General features: G+C 36.7%; 4 protein-coding genes, 1 long non-coding RNA gene and 1 other non-coding gene across 6 annotated transcripts; 3 read left to right on the forward strand and 3 right to left on the reverse strand.

Annotated features, from left to right (window-relative positions):
- Positions 1 to 104: 104 nt before the first annotated feature.
- On the reverse strand, positions 105 to 587 carry LOC148912037 (uncharacterized). The gene is made up of 2 exons (XR_016119494.1): positions 521 to 587; positions 105 to 309 (listed from the first exon to the last, which is right to left on the reverse strand). It is a non-coding gene; the product is annotated as an uncharacterized LOC148912037 (long non-coding RNA).
- A 2,555-nt stretch (positions 588 to 3,142) lies between these two features.
- LOC116303663 (uncharacterized) lies at positions 3,143 to 7,545 on the forward strand. The gene is made up of 12 exons (XM_031713246.2): positions 3,143 to 3,580; positions 3,678 to 3,809; positions 3,908 to 4,088; positions 4,271 to 4,475; positions 4,581 to 4,938; positions 5,273 to 5,470; positions 5,711 to 5,897; positions 5,986 to 6,234; positions 6,333 to 6,504; positions 6,829 to 6,977; positions 7,101 to 7,298; positions 7,378 to 7,545. Exons 4-12 carry the CDS (start codon positions 4,369 to 4,371, stop codon positions 7,494 to 7,496), a joined length of 1,737 nt encoding a protein of 578 aa, XP_031569106.2. The 5' UTR covers positions 3,143 to 3,580; positions 3,678 to 3,809; positions 3,908 to 4,088; positions 4,271 to 4,368; the 3' UTR covers positions 7,497 to 7,545.
- LOC116289086 (uncharacterized) lies at positions 7,065 to 9,188 on the reverse strand. The gene is made up of 3 exons (XM_089028535.1): positions 8,784 to 9,188; positions 8,443 to 8,697; positions 7,065 to 7,994 (listed from the first exon to the last, which is right to left on the reverse strand). The coding sequence occupies exons 1-3, from the start codon at positions 9,173 to 9,175 to the stop codon at positions 7,835 to 7,837; spliced, it is 807 nt and encodes a 268-aa protein (XP_088884661.1). The 5' UTR covers positions 9,176 to 9,188; the 3' UTR covers positions 7,065 to 7,834.
- Positions 9,189 to 11,060: 1,872 nt separating this feature from the next.
- Positions 11,061 to 12,884, forward strand: LOC116297926 (uncharacterized). The gene has a single exon (XM_089028527.1). It carries the CDS (start codon positions 11,222 to 11,224, stop codon positions 12,773 to 12,775), a length of 1,554 nt encoding a protein of 517 aa, XP_088884653.1. The 5' UTR covers positions 11,061 to 11,221; the 3' UTR covers positions 12,776 to 12,884.
- LOC116287598 (uncharacterized) lies at positions 12,847 to 16,955 on the reverse strand. Its single transcript, XM_089028525.1, has 2 exons — positions 15,793 to 16,955; positions 12,847 to 15,696 (listed from the first exon to the last, which is right to left on the reverse strand). Exon 2 carries the CDS (start codon positions 15,519 to 15,521, stop codon positions 13,899 to 13,901), a length of 1,623 nt encoding a protein of 540 aa, XP_088884651.1. The 5' UTR covers positions 15,522 to 15,696; positions 15,793 to 16,955; the 3' UTR covers positions 12,847 to 13,898.
- Positions 13,294 to 13,366, forward strand: Trnaa-ggc (transfer RNA alanine (anticodon GGC)). The gene has a single exon. It is a non-coding gene; the product is annotated as a tRNA-Ala (tRNA).
- Positions 16,956 to 18,819: the final 1,864 nt, after the last annotated feature.

Below are 18,819 nucleotides of genomic sequence, written 5' to 3' on the forward strand. Positions count from 1 at the left end.
AATAACTCCAACCCCACCTCTCTCCCCCTCTTTTCCATGATGTTGTCCCTTTAACCTTAAAAATGAAGGATACAAACCCCCCACCTTCCTGGCCAAAGGCTCGAGTTTTCTATGATCTCAGCCCATTATTATCTATCACCCAGTATCTCCAGAGTTTAGTACTCACATTCTCTTAGGCTTTTTATCTGGTGCTGGGATTTTCTTCAGAGCCAGAATCAGCCATAACACCTGTTGGTCTCCAAGCAAGCTTGGTTTACTTTTCTCCTTCTCTTGAACATTCTTCATGAGAGCAGAAACAGCCAAATCAACCTGCATAAATAAGGCAAAATACGTCTTAAATGAAAGAAATTAAGCTTATGTCTGAAAAATGCAGTTCTTACACAATTTTTCGTACACAACATTTTATGCCGAAATCAAGCTACTGATTCCATAAATATCACATTATTTTAATTCCCATAGGAAGTAGGGTTCATGATATTCATTCTGTTATTACTAATAGTTTCCTTTGGAGTTTTCAAACCTGTTTTTCGCTTAGAACACTCTCTCGAACACCCTTCACTTTGTCCGCCATCTTGGAACACGTGCTGCTAAACAATACCGCTGACCATAAAACACAGCAGCTTCATACCTTCCCAGAAGCCCTTTCGAGACTCAAGTACACAAAGTGTCTTTCTACTTCTTTTTTCATTTCTATTCCTTCTTCTGGATTCTTACCCGGGAGGGCTTTAGGATGTAGGCACAACGCTGGCGGAAGATCGTGGCTTCTGCCTTTTTTTGTTTTGTTTGTCTGTCTTTATTTGTTTCTTTCTTGATTTTCCTTTTTTTTTCTTCCTTCTCTTCCTTCTTTTCTCTCCTTCCTTTCTTCCTTCCTTCCTTCCTTCCTTCCTTTCTTTCTTTCATCAACGCCAAAGCGCGCACACTCGAAATTAACGATCACGACAATAAAGAAAGAAAGAAAGAAAGAAAGAAAGAAAGAAAGAAAGAAATAATCCTCAACAGATTATAATGACATTACAAAATAATTATTTAGATTGCTTATTTTTTAATAAAATTTCTAGTAACAATTTTTTTTAACGATTATTTTCAGTTTTCTCTTAATCCAAACTTTGCACATTATATTTATTTGATAACTGGTTTTAGTGTAAGTATCAGCGGTTGGCACCTTATTTCTTTCTTTCTAATATTGTTTCTGTTCGGGTCCATAAGTGATAATTTGAGACTTGTTCTTCGAGTCATGCAGTTACACTTTTATTATTTCAACTTGTTTGCTTCTTGCTTGTTAGTAACTGAATAACCTGGAATAAATTTATTTAAATCTCTCGGGACGTTTAATGATTTGTCCTCGCTTTGTCCTTGTAAATGCTCTCTTAATCCTATGTTCACGGGCTTGTACAGTTTAATTCATTCTACGCATACATGTACTTTCTATTTTTACGACAAATAAAAGAAATACTTACAAGGTGTGACTTTCAATTTTAGACAAAAGCATTCTTTAGTTTTTGAATTTGAAAACCCACGAAAATATGTTAAGATAGGAATATAAATGCCTTAAGATATTCAAACAGTTTTCATTCAGTTCAATCGATGTATTTCAGAGTGACGCTTCGAGGAAGATGGCCATCGAAGGTGAACAAGAAATACGAAGGAAATGGCGTAATGTTAAGTTCAAAATATTTCGCTTCTTCCGAGTAGACTTCAATCCTGTGGTCACATTTGTCTCCGCGGCTATAATCTGGGGATTCGTAATATTTTGCCTGCGATGGACGGACACAGCTAAGCAAGAAATCCCAACATGGAAGGATTGGATAACTCTAACTTGGACATGGCTGTACATCGGGACACAAGACATATGGGCAATATTCATCCTCTATCTGCTCTTCTCCAAGTATGGCAAGTTAAAGCTCGGCAAGCCCAATGATAAACCAGAGTACAGTGACGCTACTTACTTCACTATGCTGTTCGCTGCTGGCATTGGTGTTGGACTGTTCTACTTTGGTGTCGCAGAACCAATCTATCACTACCAACCCAGTCATAAAACTGACTATGGAAACCGTTATCAAGGAAGGTATACCTGTTAAAATTTTTTAGTTTTAATTACAGTTAATTGATTACGAATTTCTTCAACCTTACTATGAAGTCGAAATTAATGAAACTCAATGATATTTAAAATTGGGGTCGTGCTGGTACACCCAAAGTAATGTGCTGACCAGTAACCCTTACACGCATGCGCTGTGACGAGACCAGTGCAATGAATATATTTTCTCGACTACGGTTACTTTGCATTCATTCCAACCCAAAAAGAAAACGCTAATAACGTTTCAGACTCGGAAAAATATGGATTATGCCAATGAAAATACACATGGAAATAAATATGGATAATATTTTACGGGATTACTTTAGTAATCCGTACAACACTTTTCTATTATTGCGTCTCCTTGTGTTTTGATGCGCGCGCATCCCTAAGAAGGTCTATGCATAATTAGATAGATATGGCAGTGCGCCGTGTGGGATGGGCTCGGATATCAAATAAGAACATGCGTAATAAGTAAATTACGAGCCTTAGATGAAACGACTGAAGAAGAGTGCCATACAAGCCTTTCACAACTTCAAGTCGCGTAAAAAATGAGCCAGCTCAACTATCTAGTACTACTTTTTCGTGGGATTGCCAGCTCACTAGATACACTGTGCTGACGAGGCCCAATACAGGCCGAAACAGCTGTCCACATTTTCTAGTGGATCTGGCTCGTTTTTTACGCGACTTAAAGTTGTGAAAGGCTTGTATGGCACTCTTCTTCAGTCGTTTCATCTAAGGCTCGTAATTTACTTATTACGCATGTTCTTACTATGCATAATTAGTTATATTTTACGAGCTATCTTATCTATAGCCAATGCCCACATTAAACTTAAAGTGCCTATCAACCTTAGCCAAAGTACATACTAATAGAAACTTTGTGTGTTTCTTAAACATATTTCGAAGAAAAAAAGTAAATTCCTTTTATTCCCTTTGAAAAATGAGCACATGAATTCCCGTAAAACCAGGAATTCTCGCCCCCTTCGATTTTCATACCGCGACAGAAAAGGACTGAGTACTAAATAATTATGTGACGTCGACCCGGTATCTCATTCTGGCACGTTGTTTAGTTGACATGCGTCTTTTTGTATATGTCTTCGTATCGAGAATAAAGAGTTTTAAAAAATGCCGAATAGATGTGTTGCAGGCGGTTGTTCTAACTTCGCCGATGTAGAGAAAGGAGTTGTTCTGCATAGCATTCCATATTTGAACGACCAAAGGCCAGAGGCAAAGAAAAGAAGGCGAAAATGGGTTGAGTTCGTGAAGCAGAAACGTGCCAAATGGGAACCAACCAAGAACTCGGCTCTGTGTTCTCTGCACTTTAGTCCTGAGGATTTCATGAGGCGCTATGCTTTACCAGATACTGTGACAAATCGCCCGATCATCCCAAGACTGGTTAGGGATGATATTGGAGTCACAGCCATCCCAAGTGTACACGCAAAGTCTTTGTCCTCAGCCGCGACTGTGAAAGAAAAGACGGAGGCCCAATCGAGCCGAGATCGAAGAATGGTAAGAACGGATCTAAAATAAAAACATTGTTTTACTCCTTATTCGTTAATAACAAATCTAAATATCTAAATCTATAACTGGGATTATATTCCACTAGTCTCTCTAGAGCGCAAAGAGCCGAATAGCATCTATACAAGAAGAACAGGAGCCAAAACAAAATGGCGATGCAGAGTGTTGTACTATTGAGGCTGAAGCTGAATCTGGATTCGATGCGGAAATCTCAGGAAATGTAAGAAAAAGAAACAAGGCCTTGAATAATTTTCGTACTAGTATCTTTCATGGATCTATCATATTTATATAAAATCTGTAACATTCTTCTTTCATCAGACACAAGACAGTTTTACGCAAACTGAGGATCAGACTAAAGATGCATGTCAAAGTTGCACAAGGCTCCAAAGTCGCAATCGACAGCTTCGAAACCAGCTTATAACCGTGAGATCAAAAATTAAAAAGTGTCAAAACGAGCTGAAATCTACTAAAAAAGCTTTAACTAAAATTCAAGAAACAGGTATGTCGCTCTATTTGTCTACATTACATAATTTACATCTGCTATAGCAATATAACGTACTGTAAACAGCCCCTCTTACATGTATTTACATGTTCTGGTAAAGGGATATAGAGTTATGAGACATGAGTGGTTGGTGAACGTGACAATCAGCACTTATATCATTTTAAATGTTATATCTACAGAAATAATATCTGAACCTCAAATTTCCCAAGAGAATGAAAATGATGGTGATGATGATGTTGATGATGATGTTGATGATGAGTCTGATTCTGATGACACCATGGAAGAAGAGCCAGACTTTTCATCAGATGCCAACTATGATACCGAGATGGAATCTGAGACGGACCCTGAAACAGAAAATGAAGATGCCCAGGAAGAAGAGAGCAGGTACAGTAACCTAACTTAGGGGAAAATATTCAAGATGGTATGGGAATAGCAAGTAAAATGAATATGAAAATTTATTTATAAACCAATTTATTTTTATCTTTACAGAGTTTTTTGCAATGATGAAAACCTCAGAACACAACCAAAGTTTATTGTGTTTTGGTCACAGCTCCTTCTCCTTTTTCGCTTTTGCCATACTTGTAAAGCAGATGGCCCTCTTATAGAAGCAAAGCAAGTGGGTACTATGGTTGTAGTCACATCAACTTGTGGAAATAAGAACTGCCATTCGAGAGATGTTGTATGGAAAAGTCAGCCAAATATGACTGGGACAAAAATTCCTGCCGGAAATTTCCTGCTTTCTTTTGCCATTCTTCTCTCTGGGGCTTCGGCATCGAAGACCATTCAGATGTTCAAGCATATGGGGCTATGCTGTTTCTCACTGGCAACTTTCTTCAAACATCACAATGTGAGTACCAGTATGATATTCAATGTGATCCCTGTACTTCTATTGTGTTAATGATTGCAAGCCATTCATCGTAACTAATTTCCAATGACCTTCATGCACCGGGAAATCAGGAGTAAATAACTATTACTAATGCTTCTTAATAATTGTACTGGAAGTATAATTCTTCATATCTATAAGTACAACACATTGTTCATTGTTTGATGCATTGTGTCAGAAAAAATCAAACCGTTGTAAATATACTGTAATAAGTAAGACTCTTGTCTTACTGTTACATGATATTTTATTCCATAACAATATTACTAACAATATTAACAATATTACTTTTTCTTTTTAGGAAAAGCTATTTCCAGCGATTCATCTGTTTTGGAAATCATACCAAGAAAATGTTTTGGAGAAATTGAAATCACTTGCTACCCCTCTTGGGATTGCTGGTGACGCTCGCCATGACAGCATGGGCCACAGTGCCAAATATGGAGCTTACAACGTGTTTTCTTGTACTATTCCTCTGATCATCGCCTTTTCACTTGTTCAGGTAGGTAGCATTTGCAAAATCAGCAATATACAGTGTTTTAATGCCCTTGATTTTTAGCACTTAATGGCCTGTGGCTGACAAACTTGTGCCCCTCATTCCATTACTGAATTGGAATTTAGAGGTTGATTTTTGCCCTTCCAAGTCATAAAATTTAGACAAAGCTTTCTCTTGTTGCCAATGTACTGGCAATAATCATGTTTTTTTTTTTTGAAACATCACTTTACCACTTTGTTTTTATAGAGAAATGTTGCTGGTAGCAGCACGGCTATGGAGTTCCTAGGCTTCAAGAACTGCATGGGCTATCTCCTTGGTAGTGGTCTTGCTATTGGCACAATAATAACAGACCGGCATGTGTCTATCAGAAAGTACATGAGGGAACAGCTATCACACATCACACACTATTTTGACCTTTGGCATTTAAAGAAAAGTAAGCTCATTTTTATTCATTGGTTCAATATAACAACAAGGCATAGGAAAAACAGTCTCATAAATTACCATCACTTTTAATATTGCAGAAATCCACAAAGTTCTAACAAAAATAAGTAAAGAAAGTGGGTGTTCTGGTTTGGTTGAGTGGATAAAGCCTTGTCAAAACCATTTTTACTGGAGTGCTACTTCCACTTTGTCAGGGAATAGCAAGGTTATATATGCCAAGTTCAAGTCCTTCCTTAGCCATATCATTAACAAACATGATAAGTTGGATGACCCACTGTTTGACAAATGTGCAAATGGTGAATTACAAGAAAGGAAATGGTTAAATAAAGGTCAGTTTTGAAATGCCAATTTAATAAATAAGGCAATAGATACATGTACCATCTACGTCAATTTGCCTTTAAAATTTTTCATATTATTAATCCTATAGATTCTCCTGTTTATGAAAAAATATGTAAATCGCTGGGTAAAACCTCCTTGGTAAATGCAATAAAGCAAGCCTCACCACTTGCACAGACAAGCTGTCTCGAAGGTTTTCATTCGGTGGTGAACTACTTCTCTCCAAAGATGATAGCTTATTCCTATGTTGGAATGTATTGCAGGTACGTAAATTGCAAGGATATATACACCTATTTCAAAAACAGGTATTAGAGCCTAAGAAATTATGGGCATTCAACCTGATGCAAAAATTTAGGCTATCACAAGTTTTTTTGAATACAAACGACACTGGAAACTTTGTGATCTTCATGCGTATAAGAAGCAGAAACACAATTCATTCCAGCTGGTCTTGGAATGACTAAAAAACCTTTTTCGAAATAGGTATATATGTAAGGTCAAGGTGCATAAAATGCAATAAGTGGAAAGAAATAACTTTAAGTTAGTGTCAGGCTTGTAGTAACTGTATCTTTTATCCTTTTACTTTTAAGGCATACCATTGCGGCCTTGCACTTTAATTTGAACTTGCAGCGTGACATCAGGAAGAGACCAGATGGGTCAGATCAAGTAAAAGTAATCTGGCCCAAATTCAAAAATGGGGAAGCGACTGTGCGTGATGTCAGAGTAAAACCACATTTTGGTTAGTTATTTTATCTTATCTTACATATCATAGTGAGGTACAGATGTATATGCTTCTATGGAGAATCATATTAGTAAAATAATATAGTAACTGTAGTTTTTGTCTTTAATTTTCAAATAACAGAATATGTAGAGGATATCTACCAGTCTTTTCTCGTGGCACACCAAGATGGCCAGTTAGCAACTGCTATTGAGGAACTGAAAAACATGACCCCTAAACCAATGAACACCATGCTTGAAAAGCAGGACAAGGCAGTGGCAATTCAAATTAGGGAACAGAGGAAAGAGATGAAAGTTGTTGATGTTCCCCCTACAGCATCAGGTATCTTTGTTATGCATCACAGTCTATAGCTTTTTGAATGTTGACCCTATTGAATATTATACTTTATTTGTTATTTCAGTTTCAGAGACAGAAATTCCAAGGCCAACTAAGACCACACAGTGTTCAGTCTGCAAAAACCCAATGAAAGGACATAAATATGTAACAGATTGCCCTAGAAATCAGAAAAATGTTAACTAGTAAAGTTTTTAAATCATTCAATAAAGTTAGTCAAAGTTGAGACCAACAATGATTATGGGTAGATTCAATACATCTCATATGTTTCAAGTGCTCGATAACTATCTATTAATGACTTACTGTATTGAAATAAACTTGTATATATTGAAACCAATTTTTTAACACTAACCTTATACAGTACTATACAGTTCTTACGAATTAGTGTCAAATAGAAATGATAAAAATGAAAGAAAGATACTTGCACTGATTTTTTGCTACAATATCTTTTTCACATATTAGTGTTTCTGTCCTAGTATACTATTATCTCAATGATAGAGATGATTATAATTGACATGAAATATTTATTCATCATTCTCCTCAACTTCAAATCCAATGTATTCATTGTCATTAAATTTTTCTCTAATTTTGTTATATGCACAAGCTGGCAAAGGTATTCTTCTTCCACCCAAGTAACCATGGACAAGGCGTGTGAATTCCCTATATGCAATACTACGCAGGAACCTGATGAAAAAAAAATTCAAAACTATAACTTGGGGAAACTTAAAAATCCCAGCTAATAAGCCCTCATTCGTAAGTGTTTTTTCCTTCCAAATATCGGTTTATAACTGATAGGGCTTACAACCAAGTAGGAAGAAAAAATAATGGTATATTTTAACTTTTGCTTCGTGTTAAGTTCCCAGTCAAACACTTATACACGTAACAACGAAATAAAGACAATACTGTATGCCTTAAGTGGGCTTGTAAATCGGATTTATAAATGTAATGTTGTGCCACCCCAAAACTCAAATCTCTCCAAACTAAGAAAATTTTTCATTTCAAGGTCCCTAGATAAGAGATCATACTTAAGATCTACTAAGATCTCTCATCTGGAGACATTGAAATAAGAACTTATACAAGTTTTGAGAGAATCGAGTTGTAGTGTATTGTGCTATAATATTATATACGTTACCTTTCCTCTGATCCAGTCTGACTGTATCTACTTTTAACTTTTGTCTTGTATTTGTCGGCGGCTAATCTTAAACTCCATTTAGAGAGGCAAACTTGCTCAAAACCAGGATGAAGAGTGATGCAGTCTGGAATTTCAAGACATTCTTCTCGAACTATGTCGCTAGAAAGCGATTCAACACATTCTTCGATTTCCAGACAGCACTGGTATTCGTTTGGATTTTGAAGATACTCGGTTTGGCAATTTCCACACTTGCACCTAATGAGATGAGATAAAACTAAGCTATCGAACTGAAATATTATTAGGTGAACATCGTGAGTTCGTGATCAAACTCGCACACTTACCACAACTTTACATCTTCCATTTCATCAGATCGACTCTGCAGTTTACGTTCAAATTCTTGTTGAATTTCTTGCTGACTTCTATATTCTTCAAGCCATTCCTCGCTTGCAATCGGCTCATCGGTATATGGTTGAAAAACATCGCAATAATCGACAGCTGTTAGCCCTTTCCTTGTTGACGCAGAAGTGTCTTGTTGTTCAAGATCGTCTTGTTGACCTTCAACTTCCAACAGGTACTCAGGTAAATAATCGGTCTCAGAATCATCCGAATCGTTACTACATGAAGAATCGGTTTCTGCATTCGACATTTTAAAAAGAATTTGAAAGGAAAAGTTTTTTTTCCAAGAAAAATAGAGGTCGCGTAGAGAAGTTATAAAGACAATCACTGTAATCATACAGACGCGCCGATGTGTGATACCGGGTCGACGTCACGGGTCTTATTAGTGCCCAGTCCTCTTTTTGCGCGTTTTTGAGTAAGAAGACAGTGATTTCGATTGGGATTTTAAATAAAGCAAAATATCGAAATGACTTTTTTTAAATGAAAAACCTTTAATTATAAGGTATAGTTTTAGGAAAAACAGCAATTGGCTAAGATTGATAGGCACTTTAAGCACAACGGTAATAAAGTAGCATGTCCTATACTTTTCGATACAGCTATTTCAAAAAACATATAAAGGGTGTTTCGTGGAATACAAAAACCACTACATATTTCAACGACAACATCTGTGTTATTGGCAAGAATAACAATTACAAATACAAGTCAGTCCAGCTATTCTTGCATCTTGGAATGACCGATAGATAGATAGATAGATAGATAGATAGATAGATAGATAGATAGATAGATAGATAGATAGATAGATAGATAGATAGATAGATAGATAGATAGATAGATAGATAGATAGATAGATAGATAGATAGATAGATAGATAGATAGATAGATAGATAGATAGATAGATAGATAGATAGATAGATAGATAGATAGATAGATAGACTTTATTAAAAGTGTCAAGTTATTTAGCTAAGATATAAGGTAATTGAGGACACTATAAAAGAACCAAATAAATTAATACAAAAACTAAATAAATAAATAAAATACAAATATTTAAGAATATATGTATTCTAAGATATATAAATATGTAAATAGTGATTAAAATTAAGTACTATCTAAAATTTTCCCTACCCTACTCATATCCCAAGATCCAAGCCCAACCCCAATTCTCATGTAATTAAAATGTAACTTCAGTAGAGAACAGACAATCTCTCGATAGATTTCTGGATGGATAAGATGAAACTAAACAACCAAGTGAACAACATGCTCAACCATAAGTCTCTAGGTTGAGCATGCTATACACTTGCAGGATCCATCCAACAATCCCGAGACATCAACTGTTCTTATAGCAATTCGAAAGGCATTTGTGCTGGGTTTGTTCCGTAAGTCCTTACTAATCTTACTCCATAAATATGGACCTAAATATCTGATTGAATGCTTACCATATCTAACTGTTCTTAAACTTGGAATAGAAAAATCAGAATGACGTAAATTATACTTATTTGATTGACTCTGAAAAATATTATCTACATAATCAGGAACATATTTGTTCTTCACCTTGTACATTAAAATTAAAATGTCCTGTAGACGCCTATTAAGCAAAGTTGGCAATTTGGCCCATTTAAGTAGTTCATTATAATTTGCATTATGATCATTAAAGACTGCTCTCAACGCCCTTTCTTGTACCCGCTCTAATTTCTTACAGTCTGTAGCCTTCCCAAAATGCCAAACAACATGACAATATGTTAAGTAAGGTAAAATGGCAGATAAATATAGTGATAGCTTGGCTTGTGTTGGTATTAGATATCTTAATCGTGAAAGTATTCCAATCTTCATTCCCGCCTTCTTACAAGTAATGCTTATATGAGCACTAAACTTTAGACCGTCATCTAGAGTGACACCTAATAACTTCAATTCCCTTATGGAATTGATATCAACCCCATCTATATTTAATGTTAAGTTAGTTTTAGTTTTATCCCCAATTAGCATAGCATTATACTTTTCATAATTTCCTTGCAGCAAGTTCTCATTATACCATTTAGATATAATTTGTCCTTCTTCATTAAGTGTTCTTTGTATATTGTCAATAGAATTTCCTGAGGTATATATTTGGTGATCATCCGCATAGCTTGAAAGGTTGGCTCTTTTAACTATATATGCCATGTCGTTTTGAAATAAGTTCCATAATACACCTTTGTCATAATGGCGGCGGCTGATTTGAGACTGGTGACTAGGGCACGGAGTCGAGGCCACAAAGGCCTCATTTTGTAAACATTACACACATGAAGGCGATATTCCGGTACTTGTGAACGTTTTTTGAGCGATTTTATTATTTTGAAATACTTTTTTAATGTTATAACTTCAATTTCAAAGTATAATTCAAACATGTACAATGCCAACTCACTGTTGTGTTCCGTTCTGCACCAAGAAAGGCTATCGAGATGACAATGACGGTAAGATCTCTTACTTTATCTTCCCCAAAGACAATAATATCAGAAAGCTTTGGGTTCACGCTATCCGTCGGGAAGAAGGTAAATCTTTTCAAATAGTTTCTTCAACGAAAGTTTGTTCAAGGCATTTCAAGGAGGAAGACCTTAAGAGAACACTTGCTGGCAAGATATGCTTGAAACCCGGAGTGGTGCCTTCGGTGTTTCCCTGGTGTACCTCACCAAGAAAACGTAAACCACCATCGTTAAGATCTCTCAATTTTCCTTCGTGCAGTGCTTCAAATAACGCTGGGGAAGACAGGGATAATATCTTTGTAGAATCTGCCAATATAGAAACGATAGAGAGCGTAAAAGAAGACTTTGAAAAGACGAGAGAAGTTGAAACACAGACGAACTTTGTTGAAGTGAGAGATTTTGAAACCCAGACTGATTTTGAGGATGTGTTGAAATTGGCAAAAGACTACGACACACAAATCAAACAGCTGGAAACTGAGATAGAGCACATTTCAAAGCAAAAAGATGTTCTGAAAAGTAAGCTTTTTTCGGTGGAAAGATTCAGTCACAAACAATCTTCGATAGCATTTTACACGGGGTTTCCTAACTACGACGTTTTTATGGAAACATTTACATACCTAGACCCTGGTGATAAAGGAGAAAATATCAGATACTATACAAGCACGACTTCTGATGTTTCACCAAATGTGTATGATCAAGAGGAGGAAATCAACGAAAACAAGAGCGGAAGATCAAGACTTCTAAGACCAATTGATGAATATTTTCTTGCCATATGTCGATTGAGACAAGGTTTTGCTGAAGAGCATATTGGTCACCTATTCCATGTATCTACATCAACAGTAAGTCGGATACTTATATCATGGATAAATTTTATGTACCTGAAGCTTGGTCAAATTAACATTTGGCCTTCGAGAGAGATAATAGATGATACAATGCCAGAGGATTTTAAAGGAAAATACCAATCAACGAGAGTTATTATTGACTGCACTGAAGTAAGGTGTCAAATGCCCAGCAGCCTTCAACTGAATGGGGAACTTTTTAGTAGCTACAAACAACATACAACCCTCAAAGGTTTAATTGGAATCTCCCCTCGTGGTGCTGTGACTTTTGTAAGTTCCCTGTACACAGGATCAATTTCTGATAGGGAAATTGTTTTTCGTAGTGGTCTTTTAGATTTGCCCTTCAATGACAAAGATTCAATAATGGCTGACAAAGGGTTTACAGTTGAGGACCTGTTACCTTTAGAAGTAACCTTAAACCTTCCCCCTTTCCTTGGTGGTTCTAGCCAAATGGCAGCGGAAGATGTGATTCGAACACAGGAAATTGCTAGCTTAAGGATTCATGTTGAAAGGGTTATTAACAAAATCAAAAATTTTCATATATGGGATGGGGTAATTCCTCTGAACCAGTTGGGGCTTGTCAATCAGATGTGGGCAATATGTGCTCTTCTCTGTAATGCACAATCTAGTATAATTTCAGCTTAATACTTGCATAATCAGCACGTATTGACACCTGCAAGGACACTTTGGAATGAAATAACTACATTTTCATGATGTACATTAAACAATTTATTAATTCAAAATCCTGCAGCTCTTAAGAAACTATTTTAGTATTTTTTTCTATAGTTTTTATAATATTGCATTTTTAAAAATACACTTAATTTATTAATTCAGGGCCTCCATTAAAATCAGTATGTTATATACGCACTGAATGGGGCTACCCTACATGTATTTAAATAAAGGTTTATTATCTTTATTGAACCATATAGATTTAGAGTGATGGTGCTTATTCCGTGAAATAAATATTTGTCTTATGAATATTGAATGGGTTGAACTGTGGTGAAATAATGACAGATGTGTTGACCATCACAGTGAATGAGCGATCTAAGCGAACGCTATTAAGAAAGACGTGAAAAATGATTTCAAGCTTCAACTGAGCTATGAAGCCAACCTGTTGGCGAGCGGTCATGACCGCAACAAGGATGACCGCTCGCCAACAGGTTGGCTTCATAGCTCAGTTGGTAGAGCATCGCACCGGCATCGCGGAGGTCATGGGTTCGATTCCCGTTGAAGCTTGAAATCATTTTTCACGTCTTTCTTAACAGCGTTCGCTTAGATCGCTCATTCACTGTGATGCTCAACACATCTGTCATTTGACTTATACAGCTCTACATTGAGTATTAGATTTTGTTTCACAGTGAGTTCAGTACCATTACTCTATTCAATCAATCCAATTAAAATTTTAAGATTATCATCATATAGTTTAGTTACAAATCTGAATTATGATCATGAATTATGTCACCACAATGCATACTTTCTATGATCCTAGTAAATACTTAAAGTGAAAATTATTTATTTGTTGATCAATTTGGAGGGCAAAACAAAAGGGTTTCAATCTCCTGCGAATTGGAACCTATTGTTTTGCCCTCCCAAATTCAGCTGCATTCTGATGGGCTGCAAGGCTGTCTATTAGATATCTATAATCTTGTTCAAGTTTATATTTACATTTAAAAAAAAAACTATTTTGAACTATTTATTAGTAAAGACATTTATAAGAATGTTGGAATTTAATAATAAAAAGACATCATATACTATAAAACACACATAACTAGTCTTGTTTGCCAGCTTCAGTAGTTGTCCTGGAGTTAAAATCTTCAGCTGCATACTTGATGAAATGTTGAAAATAGTATGCAGTCAGTTCATCTCTAAGTTTTTCCCAGAATTCTACATCAAAAGGCACTCTCTGAATGTAAATACCCTTCTTCGTGTAGACAATAAAATCACACCATTGGGCTCCAGTTATTTCCATCTGCCCTTGTACCTGTGCATAGTACGCATGATTTGTTTTAAGTTTGCAAATGTTCTCACCAGTTTTCTCCATGAAAAATTTCGGATCCGAACAGGCATCTAAAGGTGTCACACTTGCTTTAGTCCAAGGACATTTCACCTCAGCCAGCCCAAAACAGTCAGAACATCCAGTGTCAACAATTTTTCCATCAGGAGAGGCACCAAGAACAGGATGTGATTTTGATACAACAAATCCTGAAGGAATAACAGTGACAGGCATTTTCTTTAATTTCATTAATGTCTGATATTCCATCAGGGCTACTGGCTCAAACTTTTTTCCATGTTCAACGTACTTGTTGGTCAGTGCTGGGGGATGTATAATGTTCTTAGCAAAAGTGTCATGGTTCCTTTTACGTCTCCTTATCAAATCAAAGGAGGAGGCTGTAAAGCGGTACTTTCTTTGTCTTTTCCATTCATCACATTCTGCCTGGTTTTTTGTAATTTGTTCAATATGAGATATCTCATCTTCATCCACAAAAAGAAAGTCAAGAAGTGATTGTTCAGTGTCATTTAAATCTGGGGCATTCATAGGGTGCTCTTTTACCAATGGAAACCGGGGATAGCTATCAATATTTTGCTGCTGTGTATCGGAGATAACATGGGGTATGGCGCTTATGTCTACATGTGCTGAGAAGTTAGATTCTGTAAATGACAACTGGTAAGAAAGAATGGAACCAGCAGGGCATTTCCCATTTTGCGTGTCCACTAAATTATTGTTCTGTCTGTCACCAGCCATTTGAGAAAAGCCCATGTCTGGAAGTAGTTCTTTTAACCTCATTTTCAGTTTGTTTTCTTTGTCTTGATTGGGAATGGGATTTACCCTTGCTTCAAATAGTAGTGATTTTATTCCTCCTCTTTTGCTGTTAGTTTCCCTGTCTTCCACTTTCGTCTTCTTAACTTGGATATTCATAATCGGTTCTGGTACTATATTGGATCCTCCACCTTTTTTATGCCACTTTTGAAGCTCTGATGTGCATGCCAGTGTGGGAGTTTGGTCACTTTCATGGCACAAATCTCGAGTGGATTTGCAATCATGCACAACAAATTTGCATAATTTTAACATCAGAGCGAGTATGTGGTTGCAGTATCCTACTGTACCAGCTACACACGAACACAAGGCCTTTAAGACATCACCAGTAAGGATACAGAGCGCCACTTTTAGGTCATGTGGAGGATCATTCTTTCTAAAACTTTGACAGCATTTAGATTTCACATAAAAACATCGCTGATCATCATTTGTTTCGATGCTATGAAGGTATTCGTCCTCCAAGAAAGTTTTCGCTTTTCTGAAGCTAGTGGGAACACTGTTACATTTTTTGTTTGCGATGTTCTTGCCTGACCTGGTAACGTGGTTGTTCATCTCTGCTCGGGTGAACATTGGCATTTTTTGGAGACAAGTTCCCCAATTATTTTCAGGGAATTTCACAAGGACGCGTCTTTCAGCTTCGTCTTCGTTCACAACATGCTTTAAGCGGTGTTGTTTCCGTCTTAAATATAATCTATTGGGATCAGGATCGACAATGTCCTTATCTTTACCGTTCTTGATATATTCCTCGACCCTGAACATAGATAAATTTAAGTTTTTTTTTTAGAATTTGGCCACGCATCATTTACGAAACTTGCATGTTTGTCAAAACTTTCAAGCTGCTACGTACCTCTTAAGAAGCTCCGCTTTTGTTTTCAAACCTTTTGCTGGATCTCCTCGACACTTCAATCAAAATCTCAGATCGGCAATCTTTAATTCAGTTATATTTCTTCCCTCGAGGGAAGCCCCAGGAATATCGTTTTCGGTTAAAATATCAGTAAAGTTTGTAGTATTACTCGTGCTGGACGCCATCATAGTTATGAAGCTAGGCCTTTCTCGCCTCGTTTTCGTGTGACTAGTCACCAGTCTCCGATCATTTTATATGCCATTATCTGCCATTATGACAAAGGTGAATAGCGGGCCAAAGGAAGATCCCTGAGGACAGCCTCTGATTGCTGTTTTCCACTCACTGTAGGTATCTTGCAGTTTGACTCTGTTCCGTCTATTTTGAAAATAGGATCTTATCAATTCCAAGGATCTATCAGAGAACTTGTAGGCTTTCAACTTATTGAGCATCAGTGATGGATGAAGAGAGTCAAAGGCTTTTGTCATATCTGTTGACAATAGACCTATACATTCCTTTCTATCAAGCGCCATTCTCCATTCTTCAGTTAGTCTAATTAGTGTAGTTTCACAACTATGCCGCTTGCGATGCGCAGATAGAGATGGATCCAATAGACCTTTTGCATATAAGACATGTGTCCCGTGTCCCGAAATGTCTCACTTATACCCTGTCATTGTTATTCAGGCACGTGGAAATGAGTATATTCCTCTTACTAGCGGTCTTCATGTCGGCTCTAATGTTCCATTTCTGCCATAATTTTGCTTCAGTTTATACCCACGCTGAAAAATATGTGTTTTGTATTTCGTGTTTCATTTATCAGAAACAATCATTAAAAACAATATGGACTACTTCAACGATACTGCGGCCATTGTGTTAAGGGGAACTCGTAAAAGACTGTTTTTACAGTTATGGAGTCGATTAGCATTCAATAGATCTTTCCCGAACACAAAATGGTTTCAAGTCGAGGCTGGCCTTGATAAAGAAAAGAATCAAGGACCGCCTCCATTTCAAGCGAATTGGGGAAAGGTTTATTCATCGCGAGAGACGTTTTTGGGATATGAATTTGCAAGATGAATGTGAAATGATACCCAAATACCATTTACAACCTGCATTTTTGCGATAAGGCGATCACCTTCAATCGCAATGCATTATGGGGTGTCCAGGGGCAAAGCATGAAACAAAAAGGTCGGATGCTTGTTATAAAGAAAGTTTTGTGTATTTGTAAGTGCCTCCAATTCATTGTTGTTAATTTGTCTCTTCATTTACCATTAATTTGTGTTGAATGGAATGCTAATGGTCGCCAATACTATAGGAAATCTTATGGTATTTACATTGTTATTTACATTTTATCTAGCTCGAGCTCATTTGTGAAAATCCTTACGAAAAGTTTTACGGATATGATGGAAATACTCTACTAGATCTTTGTTTTAAACATTGGTGTCTTCGTAACAAAATATCAAAATTTCTTTTGCTTTTAATTTTTCTTACGCAATACATGCACGATTTTAGCTTCCTTTATGGTCCAGTTTCATTTAAATTATACTCGACTAAGTGTCTTTTATACGCCAACTGTATCTATAAAATATCGTTCGAAAAGAAATCTTAAAAATAGAAAAACGAAAAAACAAATGAAACATGTATAAAGTTATCGGTAGACCTTTATCAATAGAACAGTGGTTTCAATAAAAAGACTAGTCTTGAAACCAGCCTAAGTATGTAGATGACCAGGATTTTAAGCTAAAAAATGGAATAATATTCCAAAATTTTACCGAGAGGAAATAGAAACTAGTAAGGTCTACTGATACCTTATTCAGAATCTGAAAGATTTGGCCACTTGGCGACAGCTTACTTATGGGCGTCGCGGCTGATTTGACGCTGTCCATCATGCCTGGAAGCATGTCCAGGACGCTATCAATCTTCGACTTTTTGGTGTCCTTCTCGTACTGGAAAGTTTGAGTGACCACAGTCACCATTGTTATTTATCTATCAAAGATATGCCACCACCGTTTCCTTTTTTTCTTTGGTCAAATTCAATTTTGAATATTAGCAGACCTCATTAGCATGCTAAAGTGTGATATACGAATTCGCTCTATTGGCATGTATTCATAGGGTGATAATGATGCTTTTAGAACCCTCATTATCTTATCACGGTGCTTGATAAGTGGGACGTCTTGGTACAACGGACACGTGTCTTATATGCAAAAGGTCTAATACAGACTCAAAGTGTTTGTTGACTTGACTACTTAACAAACTCTCGTAGATTTTGTCTACCGTATTAAGTAATGTAATGGGGCGATTTTGATAATTCTTCTTGTCTAGCGGATCATCCTTTTTAAAGACAGGACACCATATTCCTTTTTTCCATGAATCAGGCCATATCCCTTGCTGTATGCTTTTGTTATAAAGTTTGGTCAACGGTGCTGCTATTCCGTTAGCTGCGGATTTCAGTATCATAGAAGTTATGTCATCGTTGCCACACGCTTTCCTTGTGTTCAACTTCCCAATGCTAGACTTGACTTCATCGGTGTTTACTGTCTCAAATTGGAATCCACTCCAGGTAGTTTTACTTGAGAGTACTATACTTCCAATACTTGGATGATTAGTAAGGTCTTGTTCCGTAAGATCGTTAGCATTTGGACCTCCTATGTCGTTGGCCATAGTTGAAAAATAATCTGCCAAGATGTTCGCTACATTGGTTTTATCAGATTCAATGGATCCGTCTGCATCATTTTTAATACAACTCGCGCTTTGTCCTTGACTTTTGCCTTTGTTGTTCATAAATGGCTTAAACGTTTGGAAGAACTTGCGAGGTTTGGTTTCCATTCAGGTGTCATATATGGTACGTCCTTTTCTCTAAATCTCATTTTCTTCAATGGCATATGTTTGTCAACTATCGAGTTAAACAAAACCTTCCAATAATCAAATGCATCATCAAGAGTGTCAAAGGTATCCATAACATCTCACGGGGCATTTTTCAGCTCTTCTAGAAACTCATTTATATTCACATTCTTTGTACTTCTAAAGGTGACAACT

Source organism: Actinia tenebrosa, unplaced genomic scaffold (genome assembly GCF_029948245.1).
Source record: "Actinia tenebrosa isolate PJP-AT-01 unplaced genomic scaffold, QUT_ActTen_1.0 PGA_scaffold12__29_contigs__length_12842862, whole genome shotgun sequence".
In the NCBI taxonomy this organism is placed as follows: domain Eukaryota; kingdom Metazoa; phylum Cnidaria; class Anthozoa; order Actiniaria; family Actiniidae; genus Actinia; species Actinia tenebrosa.